This window comes from Tetrao urogallus, assembly GCF_951394365.1.
Source record: "Tetrao urogallus genome assembly, chromosome: 15".
Taxonomy (NCBI): Eukaryota; Metazoa; Chordata; class Aves; order Galliformes; family Phasianidae; genus Tetrao; species Tetrao urogallus.
Genome location: NC_136828.1, coordinates 6,687,948 through 6,713,316, shown reverse-complemented (window position 1 = coordinate 6,713,316; position 25,369 = coordinate 6,687,948). Strand labels below are relative to the sequence as shown.

General features: G+C 37.0%; 1 protein-coding gene across 1 annotated transcript in view; it reads right to left on the bottom strand.

Moving 5' to 3' along the window:
* SMG1 (SMG1 nonsense mediated mRNA decay associated PI3K related kinase) overlaps positions 1 to 25,369 on the bottom strand; it is a gene marked incomplete at both ends in the record, with an annotated part of 58,958 nt that overhangs the window by 24,861 nt on the left and 8,728 nt on the right. Inside the window, 24 exons of the mRNA XM_079542740.1 lie at positions 225 to 334; positions 1,203 to 1,404; positions 2,045 to 2,190; positions 3,185 to 3,339; positions 4,132 to 4,299; positions 5,003 to 5,199; positions 5,473 to 5,672; positions 5,980 to 6,120; positions 6,525 to 6,626; positions 6,712 to 6,799; positions 7,527 to 7,645; positions 8,124 to 8,285; positions 8,682 to 8,812; positions 9,231 to 9,500; positions 9,872 to 9,973; positions 10,606 to 10,830; positions 11,867 to 12,040; positions 13,559 to 13,656; positions 14,066 to 14,138; positions 14,246 to 14,371; positions 15,138 to 15,351; positions 16,100 to 16,158; positions 18,703 to 18,839; positions 22,545 to 22,700. Of these exons, the coding sequence (XP_079398866.1) occupies positions 225 to 334; positions 1,203 to 1,404; positions 2,045 to 2,190; positions 3,185 to 3,339; positions 4,132 to 4,299; positions 5,003 to 5,199; positions 5,473 to 5,672; positions 5,980 to 6,120; positions 6,525 to 6,626; positions 6,712 to 6,799; positions 7,527 to 7,645; positions 8,124 to 8,285; positions 8,682 to 8,812; positions 9,231 to 9,500; positions 9,872 to 9,973; positions 10,606 to 10,830; positions 11,867 to 12,040; positions 13,559 to 13,656; positions 14,066 to 14,138; positions 14,246 to 14,371; positions 15,138 to 15,351; positions 16,100 to 16,158; positions 18,703 to 18,839; positions 22,545 to 22,700 (3,555 nt within the window). The remainder of the gene's footprint in view (positions 1 to 224; positions 335 to 1,202; positions 1,405 to 2,044; positions 2,191 to 3,184; positions 3,340 to 4,131; positions 4,300 to 5,002; positions 5,200 to 5,472; positions 5,673 to 5,979; positions 6,121 to 6,524; positions 6,627 to 6,711; positions 6,800 to 7,526; positions 7,646 to 8,123; positions 8,286 to 8,681; positions 8,813 to 9,230; positions 9,501 to 9,871; positions 9,974 to 10,605; positions 10,831 to 11,866; positions 12,041 to 13,558; positions 13,657 to 14,065; positions 14,139 to 14,245; positions 14,372 to 15,137; positions 15,352 to 16,099; positions 16,159 to 18,702; positions 18,840 to 22,544; positions 22,701 to 25,369) is intronic.

Genomic DNA, 25,369 nt, shown 5'->3' with positions numbered 1-25,369 from the left:
TTACTTACAACACACTAACTCCACAAAAGACTTTTTAAATATCACAAGTTATTTTTTCAAATTATCATTGCAAATCATTCTGAAGCTTAATTCATAAAGGTTACACATCAGTCCACCAAACATGGCAAACTGCATTCAGAAGTTACCATTTGTCACACAGATAAACAGAGAAATATCTGCTTCTGTAATTCAACTCATGTCACTTCTTATTTCAACTAACATACCTATTTTTTCTTTGGATCCCCCTGCAAGTAGGTTGATATTTTCTCCTGGTAATAATTCCAGTTGCTCAGTGCATTCGGTAAGCTCACCGGACTCAAAGCTGCTCAGAGATCTGCAATTCAAGTTTTACAGGTTTATTTTCACATTTCCTGCTTCATTCCAGAAACTAAATCTCTCTCATTCAAACAAAAGAAAAAAAAGAATGGTATCAAAACCCCCAGGTTTTAATAAAGCATTTATAAATGAGAAGAAAAATACAGAAACTTTGCAGCTGGAAATGATGTATTAACAGACCATGAATAATACTTTTCTAACCATTTCTTCCTGACCATAGAAAGTCTGACTATGCAAGAATTTAAAAACAAAAACAATTTTTTTTTCTTTATGCATAGAAAGTAAGCTTTGGGATGGAACTTCATTTAACTCAAGTAATTTCAGGATTTTGCTAAGCTTAGCTGCAATAGAACAGGGATGGAAAGTAATCAAAAGCTGCCAAATTAAATGAAAGGACCTTTAAACCTTGAAGGCCTATTTCAACATCATCAATATTTTTCAGGAACCAGACAAAGCTTAAGAAGCACAAAAGCTGGAATTCAAAACTATTAAAAACAAAAACATTTATGCCACTAAATCCACCTCATTAATATATTAATATACTTTCTACATTAGAGTATCTTTCAAAAACTGTACCACAACAGGCATTTTAAGAAGTTAACCATATGAAAGGATTCACCTTCTACTAGCAGAACCAGATTAAGTTTGCTAACTTCTGCTTTCAATTCAAAGACTTTATTCTTGAACACTTAAAAACCTCAACAGTCAGAAAGCCACGGCAACTACCCACAATGTTAATTATGATATTTACAGGCCTCTCCTAAGGAGGACACTTATCACACCTTTATTTCAATGACATTATTACTAAAATCCACAAGACCTTCAATAGCGTAAGACACTTCTGAATAAATGAATGAAATTCTTACTTCATGTAGTTAAAATCTGCTTTCAGATTGATTGAGGTATTATTCGTGCTTTTCTTCAAGTCATGGACCATATTTTGCCATTCCTGAACAGCAGACCAATCAGCAATTGAAATGTAACATTCACATGCCTTGTTACCCAAGTAATTTATCACTTCAGGTGAAGAGTCACTTGGCTTAGTCAGAACAGTTTTTCTAGTTTCTCCTGTGTAGCAACAACAAAAAACAGTATGTACATCTAAACATACTCATGTGCTTCAAAATAATAACTACGTTGCTCAAACGTAACACATCTTTACTCAAGAAACATTATTCTTTTTAACTGTTACATAGTAGTTAAGGAAGTACAGAGTGGAGGAAGAATGTTTGGTCTGTTTTCCCCTGGTTGGGTTTTTTTGTTATTTATTTTATTAATTAATATGTAGGATCTTTTCAAGGGAGGTTTTGGAAAACTTCCATCCATCTATCTAAAGGAGTTTCAAAACAGGAGAACAGAAGGACTGAATTAGGAACAAAGGATCTCTCTTCTCAAAGATGAGACAATAATGAAGTCTCAGCTCAGAAAACCTTTAATCAGTCGTGCAGCTATAATACATCTATGCAGTAAACACTAAGTCTTATTAACCTACTAAAACACAATACTTTACCTATGAATCTCATTCAGCTAGACATCAATACTGCAAACTGTCATATGTATAAGTGATGTTCATTTCAATGGCATTAAGTGATTAAATTTAACTGCAGGCAGAAACAGGTCACTTAATTTTGAATCAGATGCTACAATTACAAACGAACATTCTAAATTTTATGCACACACTTTCCAGAAGAAGCCAACAAATACTGACCATTCAAGGAGTGCTTTGGGCTGGCGTTATTCACACTGTTGGAATTGGCCAACTTCAGAACGGTTTTGTCAAAGCCTGATATACAGCAATCTACTCCTGTCATGGCACACAGGTGCTCCTGGTACTCCGCAGTTGCTTTTTCAAACCTTAAATAGTTTAATATTTTTGTCAGCATTTTACAGAATCAGTTTTCTTTCTGGTACAGTGGTGTTCTGGCAACATTTCTTTACAACAACCCAAATGTTCATTTCTTATCTTCAGCAACAGAAAGACTGATTAACATCAAAACAAGCCTGCGAGTTGAATTTCTAGATTCTAGCATTGTCTTAAAGCTTTTCCATTCAGATGTAATCCAACTTCAAACCAATTCCAGGTTGAAGTAGATGCAAGACCTAAATTTGACTGTCACGCTGTCACACCCAAATGCAAGTAAATGAGTTAAACATTTAATAGAGAATTGTAAAACTGGGTCTAGAACAACCAATTCACATATTAAGTCTGACATTTCTGAGCAACTCCTCAGGTATCATTACAATCCTGCACACTATTTTAAATAATCTTGCAAAAATGGGAAAATAGTTGTAAATATTAAAATCTTGGGTGTTTTTTTTTTTTTTCTTTTTTAATCTTCTGCTAACAGACAAACTAATTAATCAAAAAATGCCCATTTTTCATTTCATACAGAAGACAGTATGTACTGCTTTAAGGAGACAGCATCACTACAATTCTGGCTCATGCTATGTTGAACTCCAACCAACCAAATAGTAACTGTAGCCAAAGCCATTTTTTTTCTAAAAAATGAAAATGAAAAATAAATCTGCAAAGCATCTCCCTTGGATTACTTCTCTTGGCAAACCATGACCAATACTCACATCTTGCCACTGGCCAGAAAATAAAATAGAAGATATTTGTAGCAATAATATTTTGCAACAGAAACTGAAACAGTATCGTTACGTGGAAGAAACTAAGAAAAAAGGAACCTCTGAACACCATATATACTAAAATCCCAATAACACAGATAAACTAAAATTAAAATATCTAAAAATGCTTGATGTAATAAACAGTAGAAATATGCATAGGAAGAAACAAAGTCCAAATTTGTAACATTCGATTATCTGAAAAAACAAAACAAAAACTTACCGCCCTTCTGCCTGTTGAGCTACAGAGTTGATCCAGGTAAGACTCTTCCCAACTACAGCAGAAGACCAGACAGCTATACCCTGAATAGCTTCAGGGCAGTGAAGTTCACATAAAGCTTCCACCAGCATCATAATTGTCACTTCCAATTCATTTCCCTAAAACCAAACCAAAACCTTTATTTAACAAATCTCAAATGAAGTAAGAGTTGCATGCATTGTTAAGTGCTTGAATAGAGTAAAGTTCTTCATTATATGCCTACTGTGTAGTACTCTGTCCATCCCTCCATTAACACTGCCTTTGGAAAAGCAGTGGTACTCAAGAAAGCATTCATGCCACAAATTCCCAGCTTGAATGTTAATAGCTTGTAGTCACTATGTATAGTGGTCTACAGCTACCTAAAAATAAATCTAGGAATTCATAAAGAAGCAGGAGTAAGAAACGCCTAGCAAATGTCTTTAGTTGAAAGGTTTCAGCAAACCAAATTGCTGACTTTTTTAAGCAAACAACCATTCGATTCCCTCATCCCACCCCTATGTTTATCTGCCAGTTACTTCGTGCAGGAAAAAATCCCTCACGATGCACCCCTTCTGCTCACAGTGACAAGTCAGACTCTGACACAAACCTCAAACTAATAGAGCAGAATGGCAAGTTTCTTAGGGTTTAAGCGGTGCCTTTTGCTTAAACCAAAACTGCTCAATTCAAACAGCATTCACTTATGTACTTTATTTGGCCGAATGAGCAGAGTCGCTGCAGTCTCCAATCCACAGTATCACCTAACCACAAAAGTCTGTCAATAGAGAAGTATAAACCTCAAAACTTGCGTTTCATGTAAAAGCCACTCTTATAAAACACTTGGTTTAATACCCACTGATTACATTAAATTAAATTTTAAGACATAGTAGGGATATTTTTTTTACAACAGTCAACAGCATTTTAAAAGAGAATACCTGAGATAAACTGTTATTAGTTTTCATTTCTGTGAGCAAATCAAAACCATGTCTGACTGTCACAGCAGGCTGGCCAGCCAGCAGCCCAACTCTCATGATGGAAAGTCTAATCCGTGTCAGCCAATCTTGGCACGTCTGGCGATTAGTATAAAAGAATGTCCTGATAACCTTTTAAGACAGAAAAGGACAATTTTACAATCCCTGTCTTTTGTACAAATAATTGCATTCAGTGCTTAATACGAAAAACAATTAAAGTCATGACAGGTTTCTTGACCTCTCAGCTGGAAATTCAGCCTCAGAGAAAAAACATGTTAAAAATCTGCATTTTGAATGTTCTGAATACAAGTATCCAGAAATCATGCACAGCATGCAGCTGACCTGGCACACTACTAAGCTGAAAATGTTAATTCACTTCAAGATTAAGTTACATATTACTGTAATAACAAAGTCTGGTAATTAACTTATTTCAACAGTGAAGGATCTAAAACTACAGAAAACTGCATCTTACAAATATTTAATTTTTCAAAAGGCAATCTGAGATCCCAAATAATGCTACAGCAGAGGACTACTGACAACATACAGACAAGCAACAACAATAATAATCTGGTACTCAGATTTGCTTACTGCTATCACTATGCATGCTGATACTCCAAAAATAAGCTCTTCCCTCCCAACCCCCCATTTTCTAAGAAAAAACTACATCATAGCCAGACAAATATTCTCAAACCCTGCTTTAGAAGCTGTTCAAGTTTCATTAGAGTATGTGCTTAAATGCTGTAGAATCCAAAATGTTTCAGATTTAAGACCCACACAATCCTGAAAATGTTTTCCTCAAGTCAACAGATGGTTTCTAGTAACATCAGACACAAACCTTGGGTGGAGAGGTGAGGGCATTGGCACATCCTTCATAAGCATTGTACATCAGTTTTTCCAAGTTCTCCAGATACTGTAGAAGGAGAACAAGCCTGAGTTGATTGCTGCTGTGTCCTTCATCATTGTCTGCAGTAGTCCACTGGCTAACATCTTGATCAGGGTTTAGTGTATGCGCTGCAAGACTCCTAATAATACCTACATATGCCACCAAAACATGGAAGAAAAAAAACATTCACGAGATAACGCTTTAAATCAACATGTCCAGAGACAGCAATGCTAAAACAAAGTCTCTCAAAAAATCATGATTATGAAACTGATATTCTGCTCTTCTTAGCACCTTACACAAAGATATGTTAAAATCTATTACCACTGAAAAATAAAACCATTACATTCCCTGCCTTGGACACGAATTTCTTAGCCACACAAACCTATAAAAAAAATCCTACGAAAAAAGAATCTTTACATTACCTTCAATTGTTTGAAATGTATCTTGGGCTCTACCCAGGGGAGTTCTCAGCTTAGAAAGAACAGTAAACTGAGCTGCTTCCCAAACGGCCCATTGCCAGAGAACAGCATCAGTCTTGAGCAGATTACGAGGGATGGTTGGTTGATCTCGTTTATCCAGCCTTTGACAGCTATAGAACAACCTTTCCAACCAATTATCTTTCCTGAAAGAAAACATCAGTACATAAACACAAGTTCATACAGTAACACGATTATAATGCACACAAAAAAAATGCCAGCTACTTATTGCTCTCAGTCAAATCTCTCAGGAGATTATTTTCAGCAGCTACATGCATAATGTGAGTATGTATATTTGAGGATATTTATAAATACTTGAAAGGAACCTTAAAAAAAAAAGACTGAAGATAAAACAGTGTAACAATATAGTTACAAATTTTAAATTAGACAGTTTGAAACTCTTCACTATTTGTTCAACATCAATTAATTTCAGTTTTTAAAAGAAGTTCTTACCCAGTTCGATGAGTGCTTCCATACAAAATAAAACTAATGACATCAGAGAAATCCTGTGGGTGGAATGTATTACTTGGAGCTTTGCTCATATGACTTCTTATAGCCAACGAAATTTCTTGTATTTCTGTGTGGGTACGGTTACTGCAGGAACAGTGGGAAAAACAAGCCATGTAATTGAATAGATCAGAAAGAAGTGAAGCAGAAGACATACATATATTTATACACATACAATGAGAGGAAATTAGCACACTCTTTGGAGATAAGACAACACACTTTATCGGTTTAATTCTTTATGGTAAGAGTAAGACAAAATACTGTTGAAGCTCTGGATAACACGGACCTTAGAAGCAGTCATAATTTGTTTCAAGAAGTGCAGCATAGTTTATCAAGTTTGCTCATACTCTTACTAGTTTACTGAGCAGTGATTTTAAATCGCACAGTAGAAGAGAAAAAAAATCCATTAAGCATTATTTTTCATTCTACAGAAAGCATTCTAAGAAAGAAAGAAAACTATTCTCCATATGGAGTGAATCTGAAAAACTTACCTCAACACCACATCTAAGCGAATTGACTTTAGAAGTTTTCCAAAAGTCTGCCTCACACGAGCACCACTATGAACCAGTTGAACACGACACACATCAACACATCTGCAACAAAAAGCGGGTGGAAAAAAACTCTTAACATTTCCATGAACAGCATAACTCAAATAACATATATAATGTGTGCAAGTACCTTTGTAAAAGGTCATCTGGTAGGGAGGAAGACAGGGCATGGAGGCTGCTACATGCTTGAAGACAAATATTCACATCTTCCAGAAGGGCTAAATTAAGGAATTGAAAAAGTTACTGTTGCTAGAAACACATAACTGACACATTACTCTGGTTGCTGCAGACCATCCACATATTTTTACAGAACAGCTATTATTCAGAGGCTTTATGCCTTATTTCTGTTTTTGTTTAGTTGGGTAGTTTTGCTGTATCAGATAAATACTCTGTTTAATAGGAAGTCACCTGCCTCACTAGTCCTTTGTGCGACCTTTTCTAACCTCTGATCAGCTAATTATGTTATGGCCTCCATTCATTGGCATATACCATTTACTTCCAGTAAGAATAAAAGTTAGCAACTCCTGATCTTGGAAACATAGTGCTCTTGCTAGTACTAAGCTACCAAAAGCACTTGCTCCCATAACTCAATTTCCAGATTATTCTAAAGTCCAGAACAATGTATCATGTTATGGAATTGTTCTGCTGCTTCTTAGTCAAATAATACTCATACACATCATACTCGTAGAATTAGGATATTGCTGCTGTTTTATGTAGATTACCATCACATCCATGAGGTATTATTTTAAGAAAATAACTGTTTGCTTAAGTCATGACAAGGGATGTGTTCAGGAAAAAAGGACAGGAGTGCAAGTTTTCACATAATAAAGACCAGAAGCACTTCTAAAAGTAGAACAATCACAGTTACAGTTAACCATGATATGTAAAACGAAAGGTTGTATGTAATTATGGCATAAAAGAGACAGTCAGTGAATAAAGTCTTACTGTTTGCTAAAAGTCCTTTGCAAAACTTATGGAAAGATGGGAGAGAAAATAAGGGTGCATATGTCTCTGATTTTTTCATCAGAACAGCCACTTCCAAAGCCCATGTCATAAGCAGTTTCCTTCAAAAAAAAAAAAACGAGAACTATTAGTTACTCCATACAGTCACAAAAATTCCTTTCAATACAACTTAAATTACTTCATGTTACAGTTCAACATCATACCACAGTTCTCCTCTTTTATTTAAAAGGTTTTGTAACATTAAGATCATCCTTAGATTTCACAACATCTCGGTAAAACAGGCATGCAGCTCTTCTAGTAGGGTACTTTCAATTAGCAAAACCCTTTTTTCGGTGAAGTTTGGCAGCTCTGATTTTAACGTATAGATCATATGATGGTTGCAATTTATTTAATTTTCATGTGTAAAAGTGAGCAGCTACTTTTCCCACATATGCTCCATTATTCTTGTTTCATAAAAACCAAACATCTCACTGGTTAAAGTTACACCACGTTTTACTCAAGAAAATAAATCCCGTTTTCCAAATGAAGTCATTCCGCTGGGAGAAGACATTTCCTGGTTAATAAGAAAACGACAGCTACCTGGTATCTTGAGTAAGGTTATCCTTCTTCAGCAATAGCCCCAAAAGGTTCAGTATGATTGAGAAATGTTTTTTTGTTGCTGTGGTTACAGTACTAATAACTGCACCATCGAACAGGGAAGGAGAGGAAGAACTGAGGCTACTGGATATAAAATGGTCATGTCTGAAAGGCAAGGCAAGAAAAGAAAAAAAAAAAAAAGATATTTTCTTACAGTATATAAGAAACAAAAAGAAAGAAAGCAGAAGTTAATATGGTTATAACATCACAAGACTACATATAATGTCAAAACCCAAACATTTTCTTCCTCACTTCCCTCTACTCAAACTCCAGACTCCTTATCTTCCTCCAAATTAGATGTCAAACTTTAAGCTGGAGCATGCTTTGCTGCTTGAGATGCAGGCTCCCTGCAATTTACTAAATAAAAACTGATCAGAGTGTGTTGGGCAAAACTTTAATTGTTAAACCCTATTTAATACATTCCTCCATCCCATATTTATTCCATTCAAATAAACTCATCCTAGTGCTCTTAAAATACTGATGAACTACGAGCCTCCGTACCTGGAACAATGTGAGTACAGCGTATAGAGCACTGCATACTGGACAGCAGGAAAATGAACTGCTATGTCACCATGAACAATCATCAGATTTTTACTCAGTAGTGCAAACACAGTTGGTGAAAGGGCCCACATCTATAAGAAAATTGTAACGTAAGCACAGAAACATAATAAATAGGATTCACTTTTCAAGTGCAGCCTTCCATACAGTTAACTATTGTTTCACTTGTTCCCATGGAAAACAGTGTTTTACAACTCCATTAATTCCCTGATCTTGATCATAACTGATTTTTTCCCCTTTTTAAACGATTTGTTAAGAGTAGCTTATGCTTACTTAGAATAACCCATAACAAGTATTTCCGCACAGCTGATACACTACCAGCAGAGACACTGAAGCTGCTTTTATCTGGCAACTTTCAAAAAGCAGAATTTTGCTGACAACAACGGCTTCAATTCAGGAATAACCCTGCTAAGACATTCTACCTTAGAAAACACTTTTCATTATGCACGAAGTTAAAATTGCACAGACTTTATCTATATGATCTTTACTCACCCCAATTAATGAGTTCTTAGCATTTCCAATAGTACTTAGGGCACTGAGGTCAAATATAACAACAAACTTTGCATTTTCCACAGTGAATACATGCTTCTTGAAAGAGTCATGCTGGATTTCAGAACAGGCCTCGGGAAGATGTAAACTATAGAGAAGACTGTTTAGAGCACAGGTCATTTCTCCTAGAATCAACCTGTAAGCAGTCTCCAAAACAGGAATGTTCTTCAGGCTCAGTACTGCCTGATACACAGCTTGGGCTGCTGCAACAACCTTGACAGTATGAAATAAAGAAGCAAACTATTAGTGTGGAATCAAAATGAAATTAATTACCACTGCAGAGTTAAAAGCTGGATAACTTAGTCTCAATATTAATCCCTAATCTTCAGTTTTCTGTAATTAAGCATCATCCACAGTCCGTAGATTGCTTTCTAGACCACTCACATAATGCACACTGACTATGAAAGCCACATTAACTAAGCACTTCATTGTCATATCAGGCAGGAAACTTGCAAACACTCACTGGAGCCCAAATACCAAAATCACAAACTAGCTAAGTGTGCTTTCTTATAGCTTATTTACAATGAACAGCATTTTACACCCTTACATGTGTAAGAAGGCTGTATTAACACCAATTCTCTTACCTCTTTCTCCTTATGATAACGAAGTACAAGCAGTTTAGACTCCGGAATAAATAACTTCTCTACAAATGATGATGGTAGTTTTGTATTTATTTGTTCAACAATCTGGGGATAAAACAAAAGAAAAGTATTTAAGCAATTTCTAAATAAATACCTTTAATCTAATTATATTACCATAAATTACGAAAGATTAATCAAAACACTTTTTCTACCTTGCATAGAGTATATTTAAAAGTCTCCCACCAACACAAATATTTGGTATTTGCTCTCCCAAACCCATGCAAAGAATTAGTCATTTTGAGGCTTTGACGGAATAGCTGAGAGAAAATGGCTCCATCAACCTGCATCCATGGAGTTTAAAAACTTGTGCTCTAAGAGCTACATTCTGAAGAATTCTGATTTCCCAGGTGATGGCATAAACCATTCAATACAAAAACTGAGAATATTAAGCACTCAAACTCTTGTGGCATCAACTGCAGAGACCAACAGTCAAGCAAGACATAAAGAAACCAACAAAATAAAAACAACATTCAGGCTAAAACTAAAAGCACAAGCTAGCAACTAAAAACAAGCTAGCAACACAGGCTTTTCAGGAATGAATACTAGCAATAGAATTTCTTGCTTGTAATCAGGAAAAGTAGAGTTTTAAGCATACATCTATCACAGACAGAAAAAAGCATTCTGCCTTAAAAAAACAACAGTATTTTCTCATGGGAAAAATAACAACATGTACACACCAGTGTCAACAGATTCAGGACTGAAATGATATAATCAGTGCCACAAGTCTGACAATTTTCCATTTGATCCAATCCGTATGTGATAACCATGTCACAGTGTATGGTCATACTTGGATCCAGACTGCCAAGTAAAACACCAACACACTCATTGGCAGCTGTGAGTACTGCTTCTGAAAAGAATACTTGGTTTGCTGCAGTCACACATCTCATTACTCTGTAGAGAACCTGGAAAGTTAAGAGAAACATCTATATTAATCCATTTCAAAACCAAAAGAGACAAGAATCTTATGTTATTTAATTATACTTGCATCCATTTGATGTTCTACCCCTTAACATACTCTGCATCATGGCCTACTCTCTCAAAAGAATATTTTTCTGAATCACATACACCATGGTATTGCACTGCACAGGTGTAAGAAGAGAAATAAACTCCTATCTGCTTGCTTCTTATTAGCTAAAGGCCTGAATGGACCCAGAAAACCCAAATCCATTATCCAGACGTCCATTCTACAACTGATAACAACAAACTCCTGTTCTTTCCTAAAAAACAGACTAAATCTCCTTCTGGAATTTACATCACAAGAATCCTCTGCAGATTAAGACAAGTTACACAACTTTCTTGTCTTTACTTGGGAAATCAATACTGTTATTTATTTGAGAAGTTGTTCTGTCCCTAACAGAACTCTGCAGGAGCACAGATGCCAGTTGTGCAGCTCAACAACAACACAATGTTGATTACAGATATTTTTATCTTGTGCAATCTTTGTTTCAATGTCATTCACACCCTCTACTGGTCATGACACAGAAATATAGCAGCTAGTTCTCACGTTGCACTGTATTACACTAACCACGAACAAAGTCCTCTATAGCACAAGAGGACTTTACTATCATATTTTACTTAGATGTAACTTCACCACAAGTAACGTAAAAACTACACTTCATAAAGCACACAATTTCAGATTTTATAACACCACAGCAATTGGAACAAATGGTAACTGCACAGTAACAAAAAGCTAACAGACACAAATTTAACTGCATGAAATCAACTGCCTACAAGAAACCACTCACATCTTCTGCATAGGCTTCCAATATGCCACTGCCACAATGTACCTCAACATTGAATAAAATTCTCGCAGTATAATTCTTTAAAGGAATATACTTGATTCAAGCTTAGCATATATTCATCAATCAAAAAAAAACTGTCACCACATGATAATAAATCACGTCAGCAATGAAGAAAAGCAAAAACTTCAATTCTTACATCAGTTACATATGCCTCTGTAATTGGTGGTCCTCTAATGGGGCTGAAGCGCTCCCCAATGCTTCTCACCACAGTACTGAAAACTCGAAGAAGTGCAGCCAGTTTAGGTAGTGATACAGAGGGAGGAGGAATATCTTCATCTAGGGACTCCCCAGAAGCCACATGGCTGAGGTCCTGCAGTGCACAGGTATGTCAGGATACATTACTAACAGTTAAAATACATAGAGATCAACATTTGATACTAGAACTAATCATAACAAGTTTCCAAACATATACAGTTTTAGATGTATTTATCCAATGTACTTAATTTTGCAAAGACAGAAAATAGTCACGCAAAGATATGCAAGTCACGGAATAGTAATTAAATGTCATTCCATACCTTAGCCACTAAAATACAGTGCTCTTAGACTGTACCTTGAAAATTAAAACAGCCTTATAATGCTTCTGGTCTCTGGAACACGGCATGCAGCACTGCTGCAGCAGGTTCCTTCATACCACCATCCCAAACAACTTCTAGCCACAGCTTGGCATCAGGATGTCCAGATGGCCACCCCCAACACACTGTTTACACACAGCTACCTTTATCTGCAGACTGATTTGGCCAAGCAGGCTATTCCATGCCAGCTGGCAGCAGTACCTGGGAGCCTTCCCAGTGCTGATCTCAGCAGTACAGATATAGCCTTGGTCTACCCCACAGCAAGACTGAACACACTAGCCTGAATCACCTTCCCCACAACTTAAATTAACATGTTATCTCAGGGCTCTTCCACAACTAGGAGTATGCAGACCGTCCAGTTCAGCAGACAAGCTGCTAAGCATTAACCTACCATGCTAACTTAATAGTTTCAATCATGTGCCTATAGTTACAGCAGTGCAAGTTTCTGTGGGCAGAAGAGAGCCAAAGAGATGTGTGAATGCTGGAGTTGTACCATTGGAAGTATAAGCATACGTGTAAGTATGCTAATAGAACTGAACAATTTATTCTGCTTTGAGTTACACAGATTGTGTAGGAAGTACAACCTTACCCATACCATCTGCATGCAAGGCAATTCTGCTAGCACTGCATTAACATGCAGACTACAGCACAATCCAGTTATAAAAATGTACAGGAGCCAGAAATTCTTCATCTTATGACAACTTCAGAAAAACTCTATGATGTATTAACAAGCAAAGGCTACAGTGTCAAAGAAAAGTTAAATCATTATGCTCCAGTTTCCTAATAGGAGCAGAACCTCTTGCTACATTGTTTTCTGCAGAACGTATCCTGTTATTGTTTAAAAAGACATTTACCATTAATCTATGGAAACAATAAGCATCTCCCCTCTTAATAGCCTCTACCAAAACACACCAATGTTGGACAAAAAGAAAATAAGGAAAAATAGTAAAAATGTCTTCACTGCAGCATTTTAAAAATAAAGGGAGTTCTCTTTTGATAATTTTATTTAACATGATACTCTCAATGACAAGGGCTGACAGCCTGGATATGATTGCAGTCCAAATAGTCCATGAGCACTCTACAACTGTCATTCCATATAACTTGAATATATACTCTGCAATCTGACCCTCTTTTCCCCAGGAAAACCCTAGGATTTCATTTTCTGCAAGGATAATACATGCCTAAATAACAGCTGTGTATGTCTTAATGAAATCTGTAACAGTTAACTCTGGCATATACAGTCAAGCCTTATTTACCTCAGCATAAGCTTCCATATCTTCTAAAAATTGACCCAAGAGTGTGGTAGAAAAAGTAAGATCAGCCACCCAAAAGGGCTCCAAGCTCTGCAGCCATCCTACATAAAAACACCAGGCCAATTAAAACAAAGGAACTAGTTAATGCACAAAAAAGAGATTTTTGTAAACTAAAGCATCTATACCGCAACAGTTTCTTTAGGTATATAAAAGACAGTTTATCTTACGTCACTTAATTTTTGAGAATTTAAAATTCATAAGCCTACTAATGATTAAGGAGTTGCACAAATTAACTGATGCTTAAATACAGTCTAAAGTGTCCCATCTTTCCATCTATATCATAAAATGGCAAAAAAAAATTAAAAATTAGGAACAAAATCTATCGTTGCAGAGCAAGAAACTCATTTTCATTTTGTCACCTTTCACCTTAGTAGAACCAGATTAGTGTAGCCTCCCACCTCAACTCCTGCAAGCCAGAATGGATATCTGCAGCCCTTCAGCCAAACTCACCAGACACCTGTTGAGTCAATGAAGGTTTCTGAGTGTGATCTATATGCCACCCAACCAGTATGTCCACTGTGTCCTGTAAAGAAATTTTGGGGGAAAACGGAAGGGAAAAAAGTTATTTAAATATATAACAGCAACTTTTCTACCTCAGAGAGAAAAATACAGAGAACAAATTAAGCTTACCCGAAAATTGGTGCTGAAGATGTGCGGATAACATCGGGACAACAGAAGAATGCACTTGACACATTTACACAGTAACTCCGGCGTATCCACATTTTCTAGAATGGACTGTAGGCTGGTCATTACAAGCTGAAAAATAAAGCAATGCTACTGGACATTTCACTTCATTAACACAGCCCATCTAACAGCTAGAATATAAAGACAGGCTTTCTGTGAGCTGCTTTGAGTTAAGCTTCTCAACACACCTGCTGGGAGGAAAACACTAAATAGCACCACAGAGGTGGCCTCAAAAGACCTATTTCACCTGAATATTTGCTTGAGATCTAACAAACAATTTTAAAGTTTAAGGACAGTTTTTCTTCAACTGTTTAGCCAAGGCCAACTTGCTCTGGGTTTATTTCTCCTGCTGAAAGCTTTTAGTTTCCATAAAACAGAAACCAAATGGAGACATAAATGCACTTGCTCTACACCCAAAATAAGACCCTAGAACTTGAACCAAAGGATCAAGTTTGTCTGCACACATTCTATTCTGTCTCAAATACCATAAAATTCAAACTTGACATTACAGACAGAAGGTGGCACATAAAAGCAATCCACAGGCCAGGCTACGTGTACTGTTTGCTTGGGTTAAGTTGTCTTGCTCTCAACAAGATTCTTCACTTTGGATTTGCAATACACCTTAAGAAGCACATTTTTTGATGCCACTATCATACAAAGACTTGACATTTTCTTCTAACGAAATCAATACCAAAGAATTTCATACAAAGTCCCCTCCCAGTTTTAACTGTGCTTACTTATTATGTCAACACAGAAATTACTTACCGGTCATTCTAATTTAAACATTAATTCACGCACTGCACGTCATTAATATTCCTGTTTTAACTTGTAATCTTACCTGCATTAAAGATGAAAAGGCTTTCTTTTCTCCTACAGTCTCCAGTGCTTTGTAGGTTGCACACAAATAAAGAAGTTTAACTTCATCTTTTGTGGATAAGCTGAATTTGCTAAAAATCCATTTAAAGATTTTCTCAGCCTCATAGCTTAAAGAAGCACAAAGAAGGCCAAGACAGCAAGCTCCTTCCTGTCTCAGTTCTTGAAGCAATTTGCTACTGCATTTTGGGGGAGAAAAGAAGAAATGTGGAGTCTCCAGATGTTAAAGCACCACCAAGAACAGAGTCAACATTTTTCCAAAATAGAAAAATACATGCACAAAGCTGCTTCCCTCCTACTTATTTGCAATAATGATCAGAAGGTTGAAATGGCAATTAATAACACATAATAAATTTTCTATGAAGTATCTCTATGAAATAAATCAATTAAATAAAAGAATACAATATATTGGCCAATCTACTTGCAACATGTTGTTCGAGAAAGAATATTCTCAACACAGAGCCAATTTTGGGTAGCAGCACTGAACTAAACACCAAAAGGCCTACATACTCCTATGCTTCCTCTGCATTTGTTCCTACTTGCATGGAAACAAGGCAAATCAGGTTGTAAAAAACCAAAGCTCAATGGGAAAGCCAGATAAGCACAGCAACACAATACTATATCTAACCAATTAAACATAGTGAGACAGAATTCACACCACCTACAACATAAAAGGCACATAGATGCATTAAAATTCTCTCTGTGAAGCATGCTCTGGACAGTCTTAAAGCACTGTTGACATGCTTAAGAGTCTTAGCTGTCCTCCTGTTCCATCCTTTTAATACAGTTTGCCATATCCATGAAACATAAGTGAATTTCTTTCAACATTTCCTTCATGCTACAGTGTTTCTATACTCAAAACAAGAAACCTAACATCATCATTATTCTTCTTTAAAACCTTTAAACTGCTTAGTTTTTCTTGCTTACCTTTCATTGAGTACATCATGAATGGCAGTCAGGATATTATCCAGTTGTTTAACTAACACCTATAACACAGAATACATAAAAGGCATAAATATAATAATGCCACAATAACTCTGCAAACCAGGTCCTATTTATATCCACATTAAGAACATCCCTGGCAATTATGTTTGCCAATAGGATGCTATTACAATTTCCATGGCCTCTGCAGACTAGCAGGAACTATATTAAGCAATACTGAAATATTATCCCACATGTTATATTTCATATTTATTTACAGTAACCACAAAAATACACTGGCAGCCTCCTGTCATCAGCTAGAACTAAATATAGAATGGGGCTTGACATTACATCATAGATGTGAGACTCACCGTTCAGCCCATCAGTAGTGGCTACAGACCTAGGGTCCTACCTTTATCAATGTTGTGCTGCCATACTCACTTAACTCATCAGTAATAGTCTGGAGAACTAAATTCTTCGACAATGTAAACATTTGAAAAACATGCCTGATACCTGCAAAAGAGGTCATAGCAGAAGGGAAAAAGATACCCATACAATTTATAAATTGCCAGTCCATGGCAAGGGCACTGCCAAGTTACTTTTATTACTACACTTTGTTCAGCACACCTACATTTCAACCCCAAGACCAAGAAGATCCCTGTTAAACTACATTTAACGATGTACAGAACTGCAAGAGGGACAGATAGGTAAAGAGCTGTACTTTATAAAATTTTATGCTCAACATTGGAGAGATCACTTGAAATCCAATTTTATTTCCATTTGCTAGTTGGGAGAAGAGAAAGCTTCCCTTGAAAGAGTTCCCTTGAACCCCTAAGAAACACCTGACAATTTTAGAGTTCAGAAACTCATTTTAAAACAAATACCAAAGACCTAACGCAAAAAAGAGACTTATTTTATTCCTAACTCCACAAAAGAGGATCCACATACAAGGTGCTTTTCTTGTTTTGAGCAATGCTGAAAAACTGTGGGATCCTTTTCAAGTTTAAAGGACTTGAAATGTACATTCACCACCCAGAATGTTCTATCATGTTTCTTCCAAAGAGCACGCTATGCTTCTCTTCAGATGCTTGATGAAGCATTCATAGCTTCCTTAAGTTGCCCATATTTACCAGTATCTAATAAGGTGATGGCTATAATTAAAATAACTGAAAAGCAAAACTCTGTTAGAAGCAACTGTTTTCACAAGACACTGCAGTTAATTTGTAATACCTACAGAGTTAAAATCTTGCACATTTCAAAAACAGATGGCAGAAGAAGCATGTATCAATTACTGAAAAATAAGGGCTGCAACTGTCACATCTATGTAGAAAGACAAGCATGGAAGTGAGAGGAGCATGTAAATATTGACAAATTCACTGTCTATCAAACCACAACCAAACACCAAATCTCTGCAATTCTCAATGTCAGAGATCATCCCTCTCTCCAACAATCACTCAATGGAAGCGAAGCATTTCTTGTACCAAAGCCTTGGTGAAGCCCAGACCAAAAACATTACACACAGACAGTTTAACAGTGATACCTCCATCTTCCCAGAAAAAAATCTGCTTACGAAAACGCAGATACCTGATTAAAAGAAGAAATTTCTCTTCCATCAGATTTCAGCCTAGTAAATGAAAACCAAACACATGCTGCCACTACAAGAGCTGATTTAAAATAACCATCAACATGTCTCGGATTATCAACAAGATCTCAAAGCCATATGAAACTTATTCACTTCAGAGTTACGAGCAACCACTGAGTGTGTCACAAACTGAGCAAAGTTATGGAGAAAATATTACAGCGTAACAGCACTGCTTACATCTCATGTCCTCTGAATTTACCCTTCATGGTACAAAGACTGAGTCAACGGCTTCGAGCAATTGTATTCCAGGTGAGATTCAGATTAAAGTGCAAATTACTAAGAGACTTGTTATAACAAGACTCTTTCCATAAACGTAAGCCATGGAAATAAAACATTTAACTACTGCCACTCTTCCTCTCAAGGGAGCCATCCTTCCAAAAACCTCCTGTCACGTTTACTCCAAAGGATCAGACTATCCCTTCTTCCTTGCCCAGCACACAGGGAGCTATTGAAGGAAACACTGACAGCCGTCTGAGGATACTACGCAATGCACATGGGGATAAAAGGCTCCTGGATAAGATATCATGTACTTATGCCATAATTTAGTATTTGTATATGCTTAGCCAGAAAGCTTAGTAGCTTTAAAATGAGCTACACAGACAACTGTAAAAATAAATGCACATTTTTCATTTAAAACACAGAAATAGTTATTGAACAAGATGAAAACATGTTTGGTTTGCTTTTTCCTTATTTCTTTGCTAAAGGAACTGAAGGATGTTTAAAAAAAAAACAGTCAAAAAACAAGTGAATGCCATATTTATATGCACAACTCAGCAATCAAGCAGTGGAAAACTTCCTGAATGATGGAGAAAGAACTGAAAATCCAGAAACACACTTTCCTTTTTGTAGATAAGATATACTCCCCAGACAGATTTCGATACCAACTTTTTTTTTTTTGAAAGGCAGTTTTATGAAGAGAAAAATGCTCCAGTGCTACAGAACAGTAACAACTAAAAAACAAACCTACCAGTTTGTTTTCTGGTTGCTGAATGAATTCTTTCAGTTGCTTTACAGTAGCCAGTCTTCGGTCTCTGTCGTCTTCCCGAGTAATCCTCCGAAGAAGATTTGACAGTCGAGACTCATCAGAATAAGACAACGATCGCTCTGAAAAAAAAAAAAAAAAAGACCATTATTTCTTCTCTCTACAACGTTTTATCAGTAAGATACATAGCCTGAAATAAGCATTTGCATACCCAGAAAGTCTTAATAGTAATTTGTGGAAAAAAGTTAAGAATAAACATCCTGATATGGAGAAAACACAGAATCCAATTCAGCTACCAAGATATCTTATGCCTTCCAGTGGTCAGGCCAGCATCTGGACAGAACCCTTCCACTACTAAGCAACACTTGGTTTTACTTTTAAACATAATCCTCGATTTTGCTTCCTCTTATACATAAGAGAAAATACACATATTATTTCTTTTTAATTAAAAGGTTTGACACGAGGTTAACTAAGATTTCTGACTGAATGTATGAACAAAACAGTTCAACAAGTGATATTTAAACCAAACCTTTTGTAAAAAAGCAACTTGTTTCTTGAAGGAAAGAACCAGATTTAAGCTCAAGAAAGCTGTCATTTTGGCAGAAGAACAATTGCAGTTAGCCTAATAGCTATCAAAGTTCTGCTTTGAAAAAGAAAAGAGGTACACCTGTTCTGTTAGGAACATACCTATTTCCTGAATTTTAAAATGGAGTATAAATAAAATCAGCTTTGAGAACCTGTTTTTTGCCAGGCATTAGTTTCAGAAATGAACTCTGAAGACACCTGACATTCTGAAAGATTGGGGAGGCTTAGCAAACATTAAAATAGCAAGAAGAATCAAATACACTTTTTCTTCCTAGCTAGAACATCCACACAAGACACACTGACAGGTAATGAGAAGAGCCTGCTTCAACATGTTACTGATTTCATCAAAGACTAAAGGCTATTTAAGAAGAACTGAGTTTCTTTTCCCTTGCTTTATCTGGAAACAGCAGTCTCCAATAGGGGAGGAAAAGCCATGTCTGCTGAGAAACATACAAGCAATGATGACTAGCAAAAGCATTTCTGAAGCTGTATTTGAGTGATGCTGCCAGCCTAAGAGCTGCAGTATATGCACTGTATCTGCTTGTCTCTGAGGATCTCCTTTTATTTCTGACCAGAGTTTAGCTACCAACTGTAGCTGAATCCTTGCCTGCCAATGGTCAATACATAGCCAAACTTCAGAAGAAGGGACTTGGTACAGTGAGCCATCTGGGGGAAAAAAAAATATCTGATCAGACCTGAAAAAGGAAGAGAGGGACTACAGGAAGTATACAACCTGCCCTTAGGGTACCATGCCTGCTTTTTTTTTTTTTTTTTTTTTTTTTTAAAGCTTGGGCAGTGGTAGGTGGTCAGTAATCCCCTAGGGAATAAAATGCTTTTGGAAAGCTCAAATGGAATTGTTTGAAAACAAAACATACATGGTTTGGTTAGGATGGAAATTAATACAGACTATAGTACACACATACTAAAATGTACAACTGCTATTCATGAATAATTCCATGGGAACACCCAACTAGGAAAGCATCCTGTTATATATTACTGAATGCATCTTAAAGACTAAGCTGAACAAAATGTAGAAATTTTTCTCTTCTACACTGTCCACAAACAAAGCCTCTCAGAAGAAAGATATAAACCTGTCCTTGAACAATTCAAGGCATCAACAGCCCCTTAACACAATCCACTACCAGATAACAGATGTGCCTCCTGATTAAGAGAAACGTCTGTTCTACAATATCCCTTCAGCTTCACTCTGCTGAGCACTGCCTGGACCCCAGCAGTCACCTGCCTGTCTGTGCTGATCCCTGCTGCTCAGCTGGAAACCACACAGGCATCAGCTGGGTTGGGTCACCAGACACTGCGCTTAAAGGGCAAAACAGGATGCAGTCATTTGGAAAACACTGGACGTTATTATTTCTAAGTAAGTCTTTATAAATAGATTCTCTATCTTTGGAAGGTAACCTCTGTCCCTTAAAAGAAAAGTGTCACTGGGCTCCTCAGTTTCAAAAGAAAAGAACAGTGAACAGACTTTAAGTGGTTTCATTTTCTTGAACCCTTGAATTCACATCCTACAGCTTTTGAGTGTTGTCTTCTCTGTGTTTGATTTTATTTGTAATCTCTTTGTGGTAAACAGTAATTTATTTTGAAAACATGGCTGTGCTGTTCTACATACCAAACAAATCCTAAAACTAGAACTCCACAAACAAAACCACCAAGGTGCTATGAGACAGGCTTCCACTGCTACTGGAACAAGACATACTGTTCAAATCTCGCTACTAAAAGCAGCTTTGTTCTTATCAATTAATACCTCATAAACACTGACACTAGTCCCTAAGACAGTGAGCATTAGCTGTCTGCTGAGTCACAACGATAAAGTAATAAAAAAATAATTAGAAGAGTAAAATAACTCTCAGCATGACTGAAACTATGCTAATCAGAGCACTAATTAAGGCACGTATAAGACTTCAACTTTGTGGAAAATCAGCAGGCTGTCAACCATATGTGAACTCACAAAAGAAAACTACTTTTAAAATTGCTAACTGCACATGCATAGCAGAGAAGAAAAAATACATATATTTTAAAAGACCCTGTTGCAGCATAACCCTGGCGTGTGTTACGGAAGCTTCCAAAAAATCTTAGTGACATACTGAAATGTACAAGAATGATGAAAGCTCCCCAGTTAACAAGGAGACTCAAGACCTGCCACCTGGAGAAGGATAAATTACGCACAAGCATACACATCACAGGCTGTGACTTCAGTCATTCAAGATGCCCAACGTTTTGTTGGCTGCAGAGGTGCTCACACACCTACAACAGTCTGAACTTTCTGTGAGTACTAACAGAAGACTGCCTCCTAACTCTGCTCCTAAAAGCGCTATTTATATTGAGTTCTCCATTAAACAATCCTTTGTTGCCCCTGCACAGACATGACTTAATACATGAAAAAACACTGAAAATTTTTGATATCAAAGCACCAGAAAGGGATTATAAAAATCAGTTTAACTCCTCCCAAAGATCAGATTTTTGCATCAGACACATCACTACCTGCAATTCAGCTCCACCACTTGCAAAGCACACTGAATGCTCCTTTTTTACCTTGTCCTCTCTAAAACATAAAGTCCTGAGGAGAAAGACTGCATTTCTATATATTTATAAAGGGCCTGTTATAAACTAGTCATAGATTTGACAGTGACTCAGCTACCACTTAGTTTAGGTGATGCAATAAATGACAGCACTTAGTCATAATAAAGTCGCTATTTCCATTCCAATGTCCTTGCAACAGCCTTTTTTTTTTTTTTTTTTTTTTTTTAAAATAAAAAACACTATTTAAGCCCAATCAGCAGGAAAAGTGAGTCCTTCATTCTCAAATAAAATCCACGCCTAGCATTCTTTCACCCTCTTGCAACTCCTGATTTCCTCCTGCTGCACCTCACATGACTGTGCCCACATTCTTACCGTGCCTCCAGTTCCTCCCTGGCATCTACCTGCAGCTGAGCAAGAGGCAGCACGAACATGGCTGGTTCAGAGCACATATCTGACTAATCACCTGCTACAATGACTGTTGACCCGCAGGCCAGTGCAAACAGATAACGGCTGAGCTCACCGTTACACGTTTTCCCACGCTCAGGACTCCTTGTTAGCAACTTTTTACTCAGGCATTAATTTTCAATGACTCGCAGAGCAGATTCACTTCTTTGGAGCCATTCCATAGCAAACTTCTTTTGATATTCTGAACACAAGCCGTGGCCAGAAGAGATCCCCTAACTGAAAATCCATGAGACCCTTACCCTGTGATTTCCTCATGTCTTTTGTGGCTAAAGCACGATTCCCATGCGGAACACTGGTAAAATCAGGATTGGTCACATTGTTAACTCTCAGCTCTTGCCCCAACGACTTCCGACCATAAGTATTTTCCCCAGATCCTCCATTGACACTGTAGCCACCTGTTGGAAAAAGCAAGGTGAGATCAACACAAGCTGCATTCAGTAGAACAGCATATTAGGAGTTACTCAAATCACGTGCAAATCAACAGCTCAAACCTCTACCACCTTTTTTAGCTTTCTTTCTTCTACATGCAAGTGTTTTGTTAAATCCAGTAAGGTTCCAGGGCACGAGTTCAGAATCTGTTCATTCTTTTTCTGAAGCACATATAAAAGTCTGTTGCAATTTTATTTTTTTTTTTTTTTTTTAAATGCTAATTGTTGTATTTCAGGCTTTATTTATATTTTTTTCTTGTATTTTACAAGGCTTTTCACATCAACCTACCATTAAACGCAGCTCAATGCATTCACTTATTCAATCTTCATCAAACAAATCAAATTTCAACACTGTTTTTATTATAAACTCATAACACAAGATTCAAAAAACACCCAAAATAAGAGAAAGCTCTGAATAAGCGATGGATTATTTAAACTATGACACACGAATCGAACAACTCTCCTTAAACATACAGCAGTCAGCATTTTTTACATGTTAATATTGCACAACCTTTAATTAAATGCAATCCTACACTCTCCCACTTGAGAATGACATGGTACATCCTCAGTAGCAGTACAAAACAGAAATAAAAGGGCCGTTTTAAGTAGGGCAATCGTTTCTCCTCTGAGACCCCTCATTTTACTCCTAGAGTATTTGCACACTCAAATGAGCAAGCCAAAAGTTTTTTCCAGGCTGCCCCACTGCTAAGGGCAGCTCCTTCCTCTGCAGCACAGTGCAGAAATGAAACTGACAGCTATGTACATTCCCAGTATGCTGAAGCCCTCCTGGAAGTCCACCTGCCCAATCACCTTTCTGGCCCAGTCACCTTTCTGAGCTTCTCTCTTTGCTTGAGACAGCAATGGCTCAGCTAAAAAGGTGAAACCTGGAGCAATGAAGGATATGCAAGGCTTCCTTCAGAAAAGGCATTTCCACAGTTTTACCTGCATCAGTACATAAAAGTCAGCCTGGGGGAAAGGAGAGGTGCTTCTGTACATGAGGAGGGAACCTCCTGAGACTGCAGCATAAGTGAAAAGCTTCCAAACCTCACAGTCAGTTTGAACCTTAGTAACATAAAATGTTATTCATTTCAAATACAAAACTTTGGATAAAAAGAAGCTGTGAACTGCCAGGAGAAGTCCGTGCAATTTTACACACAGGACTACTGTGCCATTACAAAAATGCCAATCAGATCCTTAAGGTCCCTTCCAACTCAAGCCGTTCCATGATTCCATGAAAAACTCCTAATCAGAATCTCATCTGTAATTAGTTAATTACAGCTACAGCAAAGATAATTTATGCACATTTTGACTTACAACACAAAACCATGTTTTTAAACAAAGCAGCACATCTCCTTCCTTCAGGTTAACTTGCCATAACAAATCATCATAGTCCTATGAAGGAACTTACTAACAATATTTATGACTGTAGAGAAGTATATCACTAAAATGTAAAGCAACAAGAGATTAATTTAACTGAGGGTGTCAGAATCATGCATTCAGACCACAGACATCAGCTATCACAAACACATGCTGTCACATACAGCTGGACTTTGGTGTTACTTCACATCCTTGAATGCACACAAAAATCTCATCAGGTTTTGGTTGCTTGCAAAGGCATTGGTATGTGCTCCAGCACTTCTGACATTATCTGACATGACTTCAACACGAGCCTGCATTATCCCACTTGACATACATATGGTACATCTTTGGTAACAACACCAAGCATAGCACTGCTGTCATTTTGAGTCAGTGAAGACCAGCAGGGCAAGTTTTCAGGCATTGAGGCTGTAAATATTACATAATTCTCTTCAGTTACCTGCTGCTCTCAAAAGACTTGAAAATTCTAATATATACAAATTCTGACTCATTTCTATTAAAATATCAAATCTGAGAGCAAATAAGAACAAGCTCAGCTATGTCATCATTATTAATTGTAGCAGAAATGTACAGATACCACAGCATGAACACCAGCATAGAAGGTTTTTGTGTTTGTTTTTGGTTTTTTTTCCCCCTTCAGTAACACAGAGTAACAAACCAGAAAGCAGAAAATGCAGAGATGGGGAGCATTAATCTATGAATACAAACCTCAGGAGGCCTTGGATTTAAATTTAAAAACTGAAGTCTGCAAACTTACCTGTCTCATTTCACAATGTAAAGTAGACAAGGGGAGATAGCTAGCTGCAGACTTTCACTACCTAATGGGAAAGTTTGTTTTAAAAAAAGGAAAAAAAAAAAAAAAAAAGAAAAAGACCAACTAATCTCAGAGATGGAAAAAGGACAGGAATTAACAGTGACAAGTTGCAGCAAGGGAAATTTGAACTGCATACAAGAAAACAATCCTTAACCAGGAGAGTGCTAAAGCAGTGAACAGGCTGCAAGGGGAGGTGCATAACTGTAGCCCAGGTGGTTTTCAGAAAGGAACTTCCAGAAATGGTGAACTTGGAAGTCATTTGTGCTATCAACATCAGAAACTGGAAAAAAGAAACCTCTGAAGGATTCCAGGTGCTTGTGACTATGGTCATCCAGGACAGAGAAGCTACAAGTTCTTTAAACAAAAGTTCCCCGCTGGCAGACTCCAACGGTGTACCCGAAGAATCTCAGGCAAGCAAAAAATAACACAGATGTGAAACTCATCT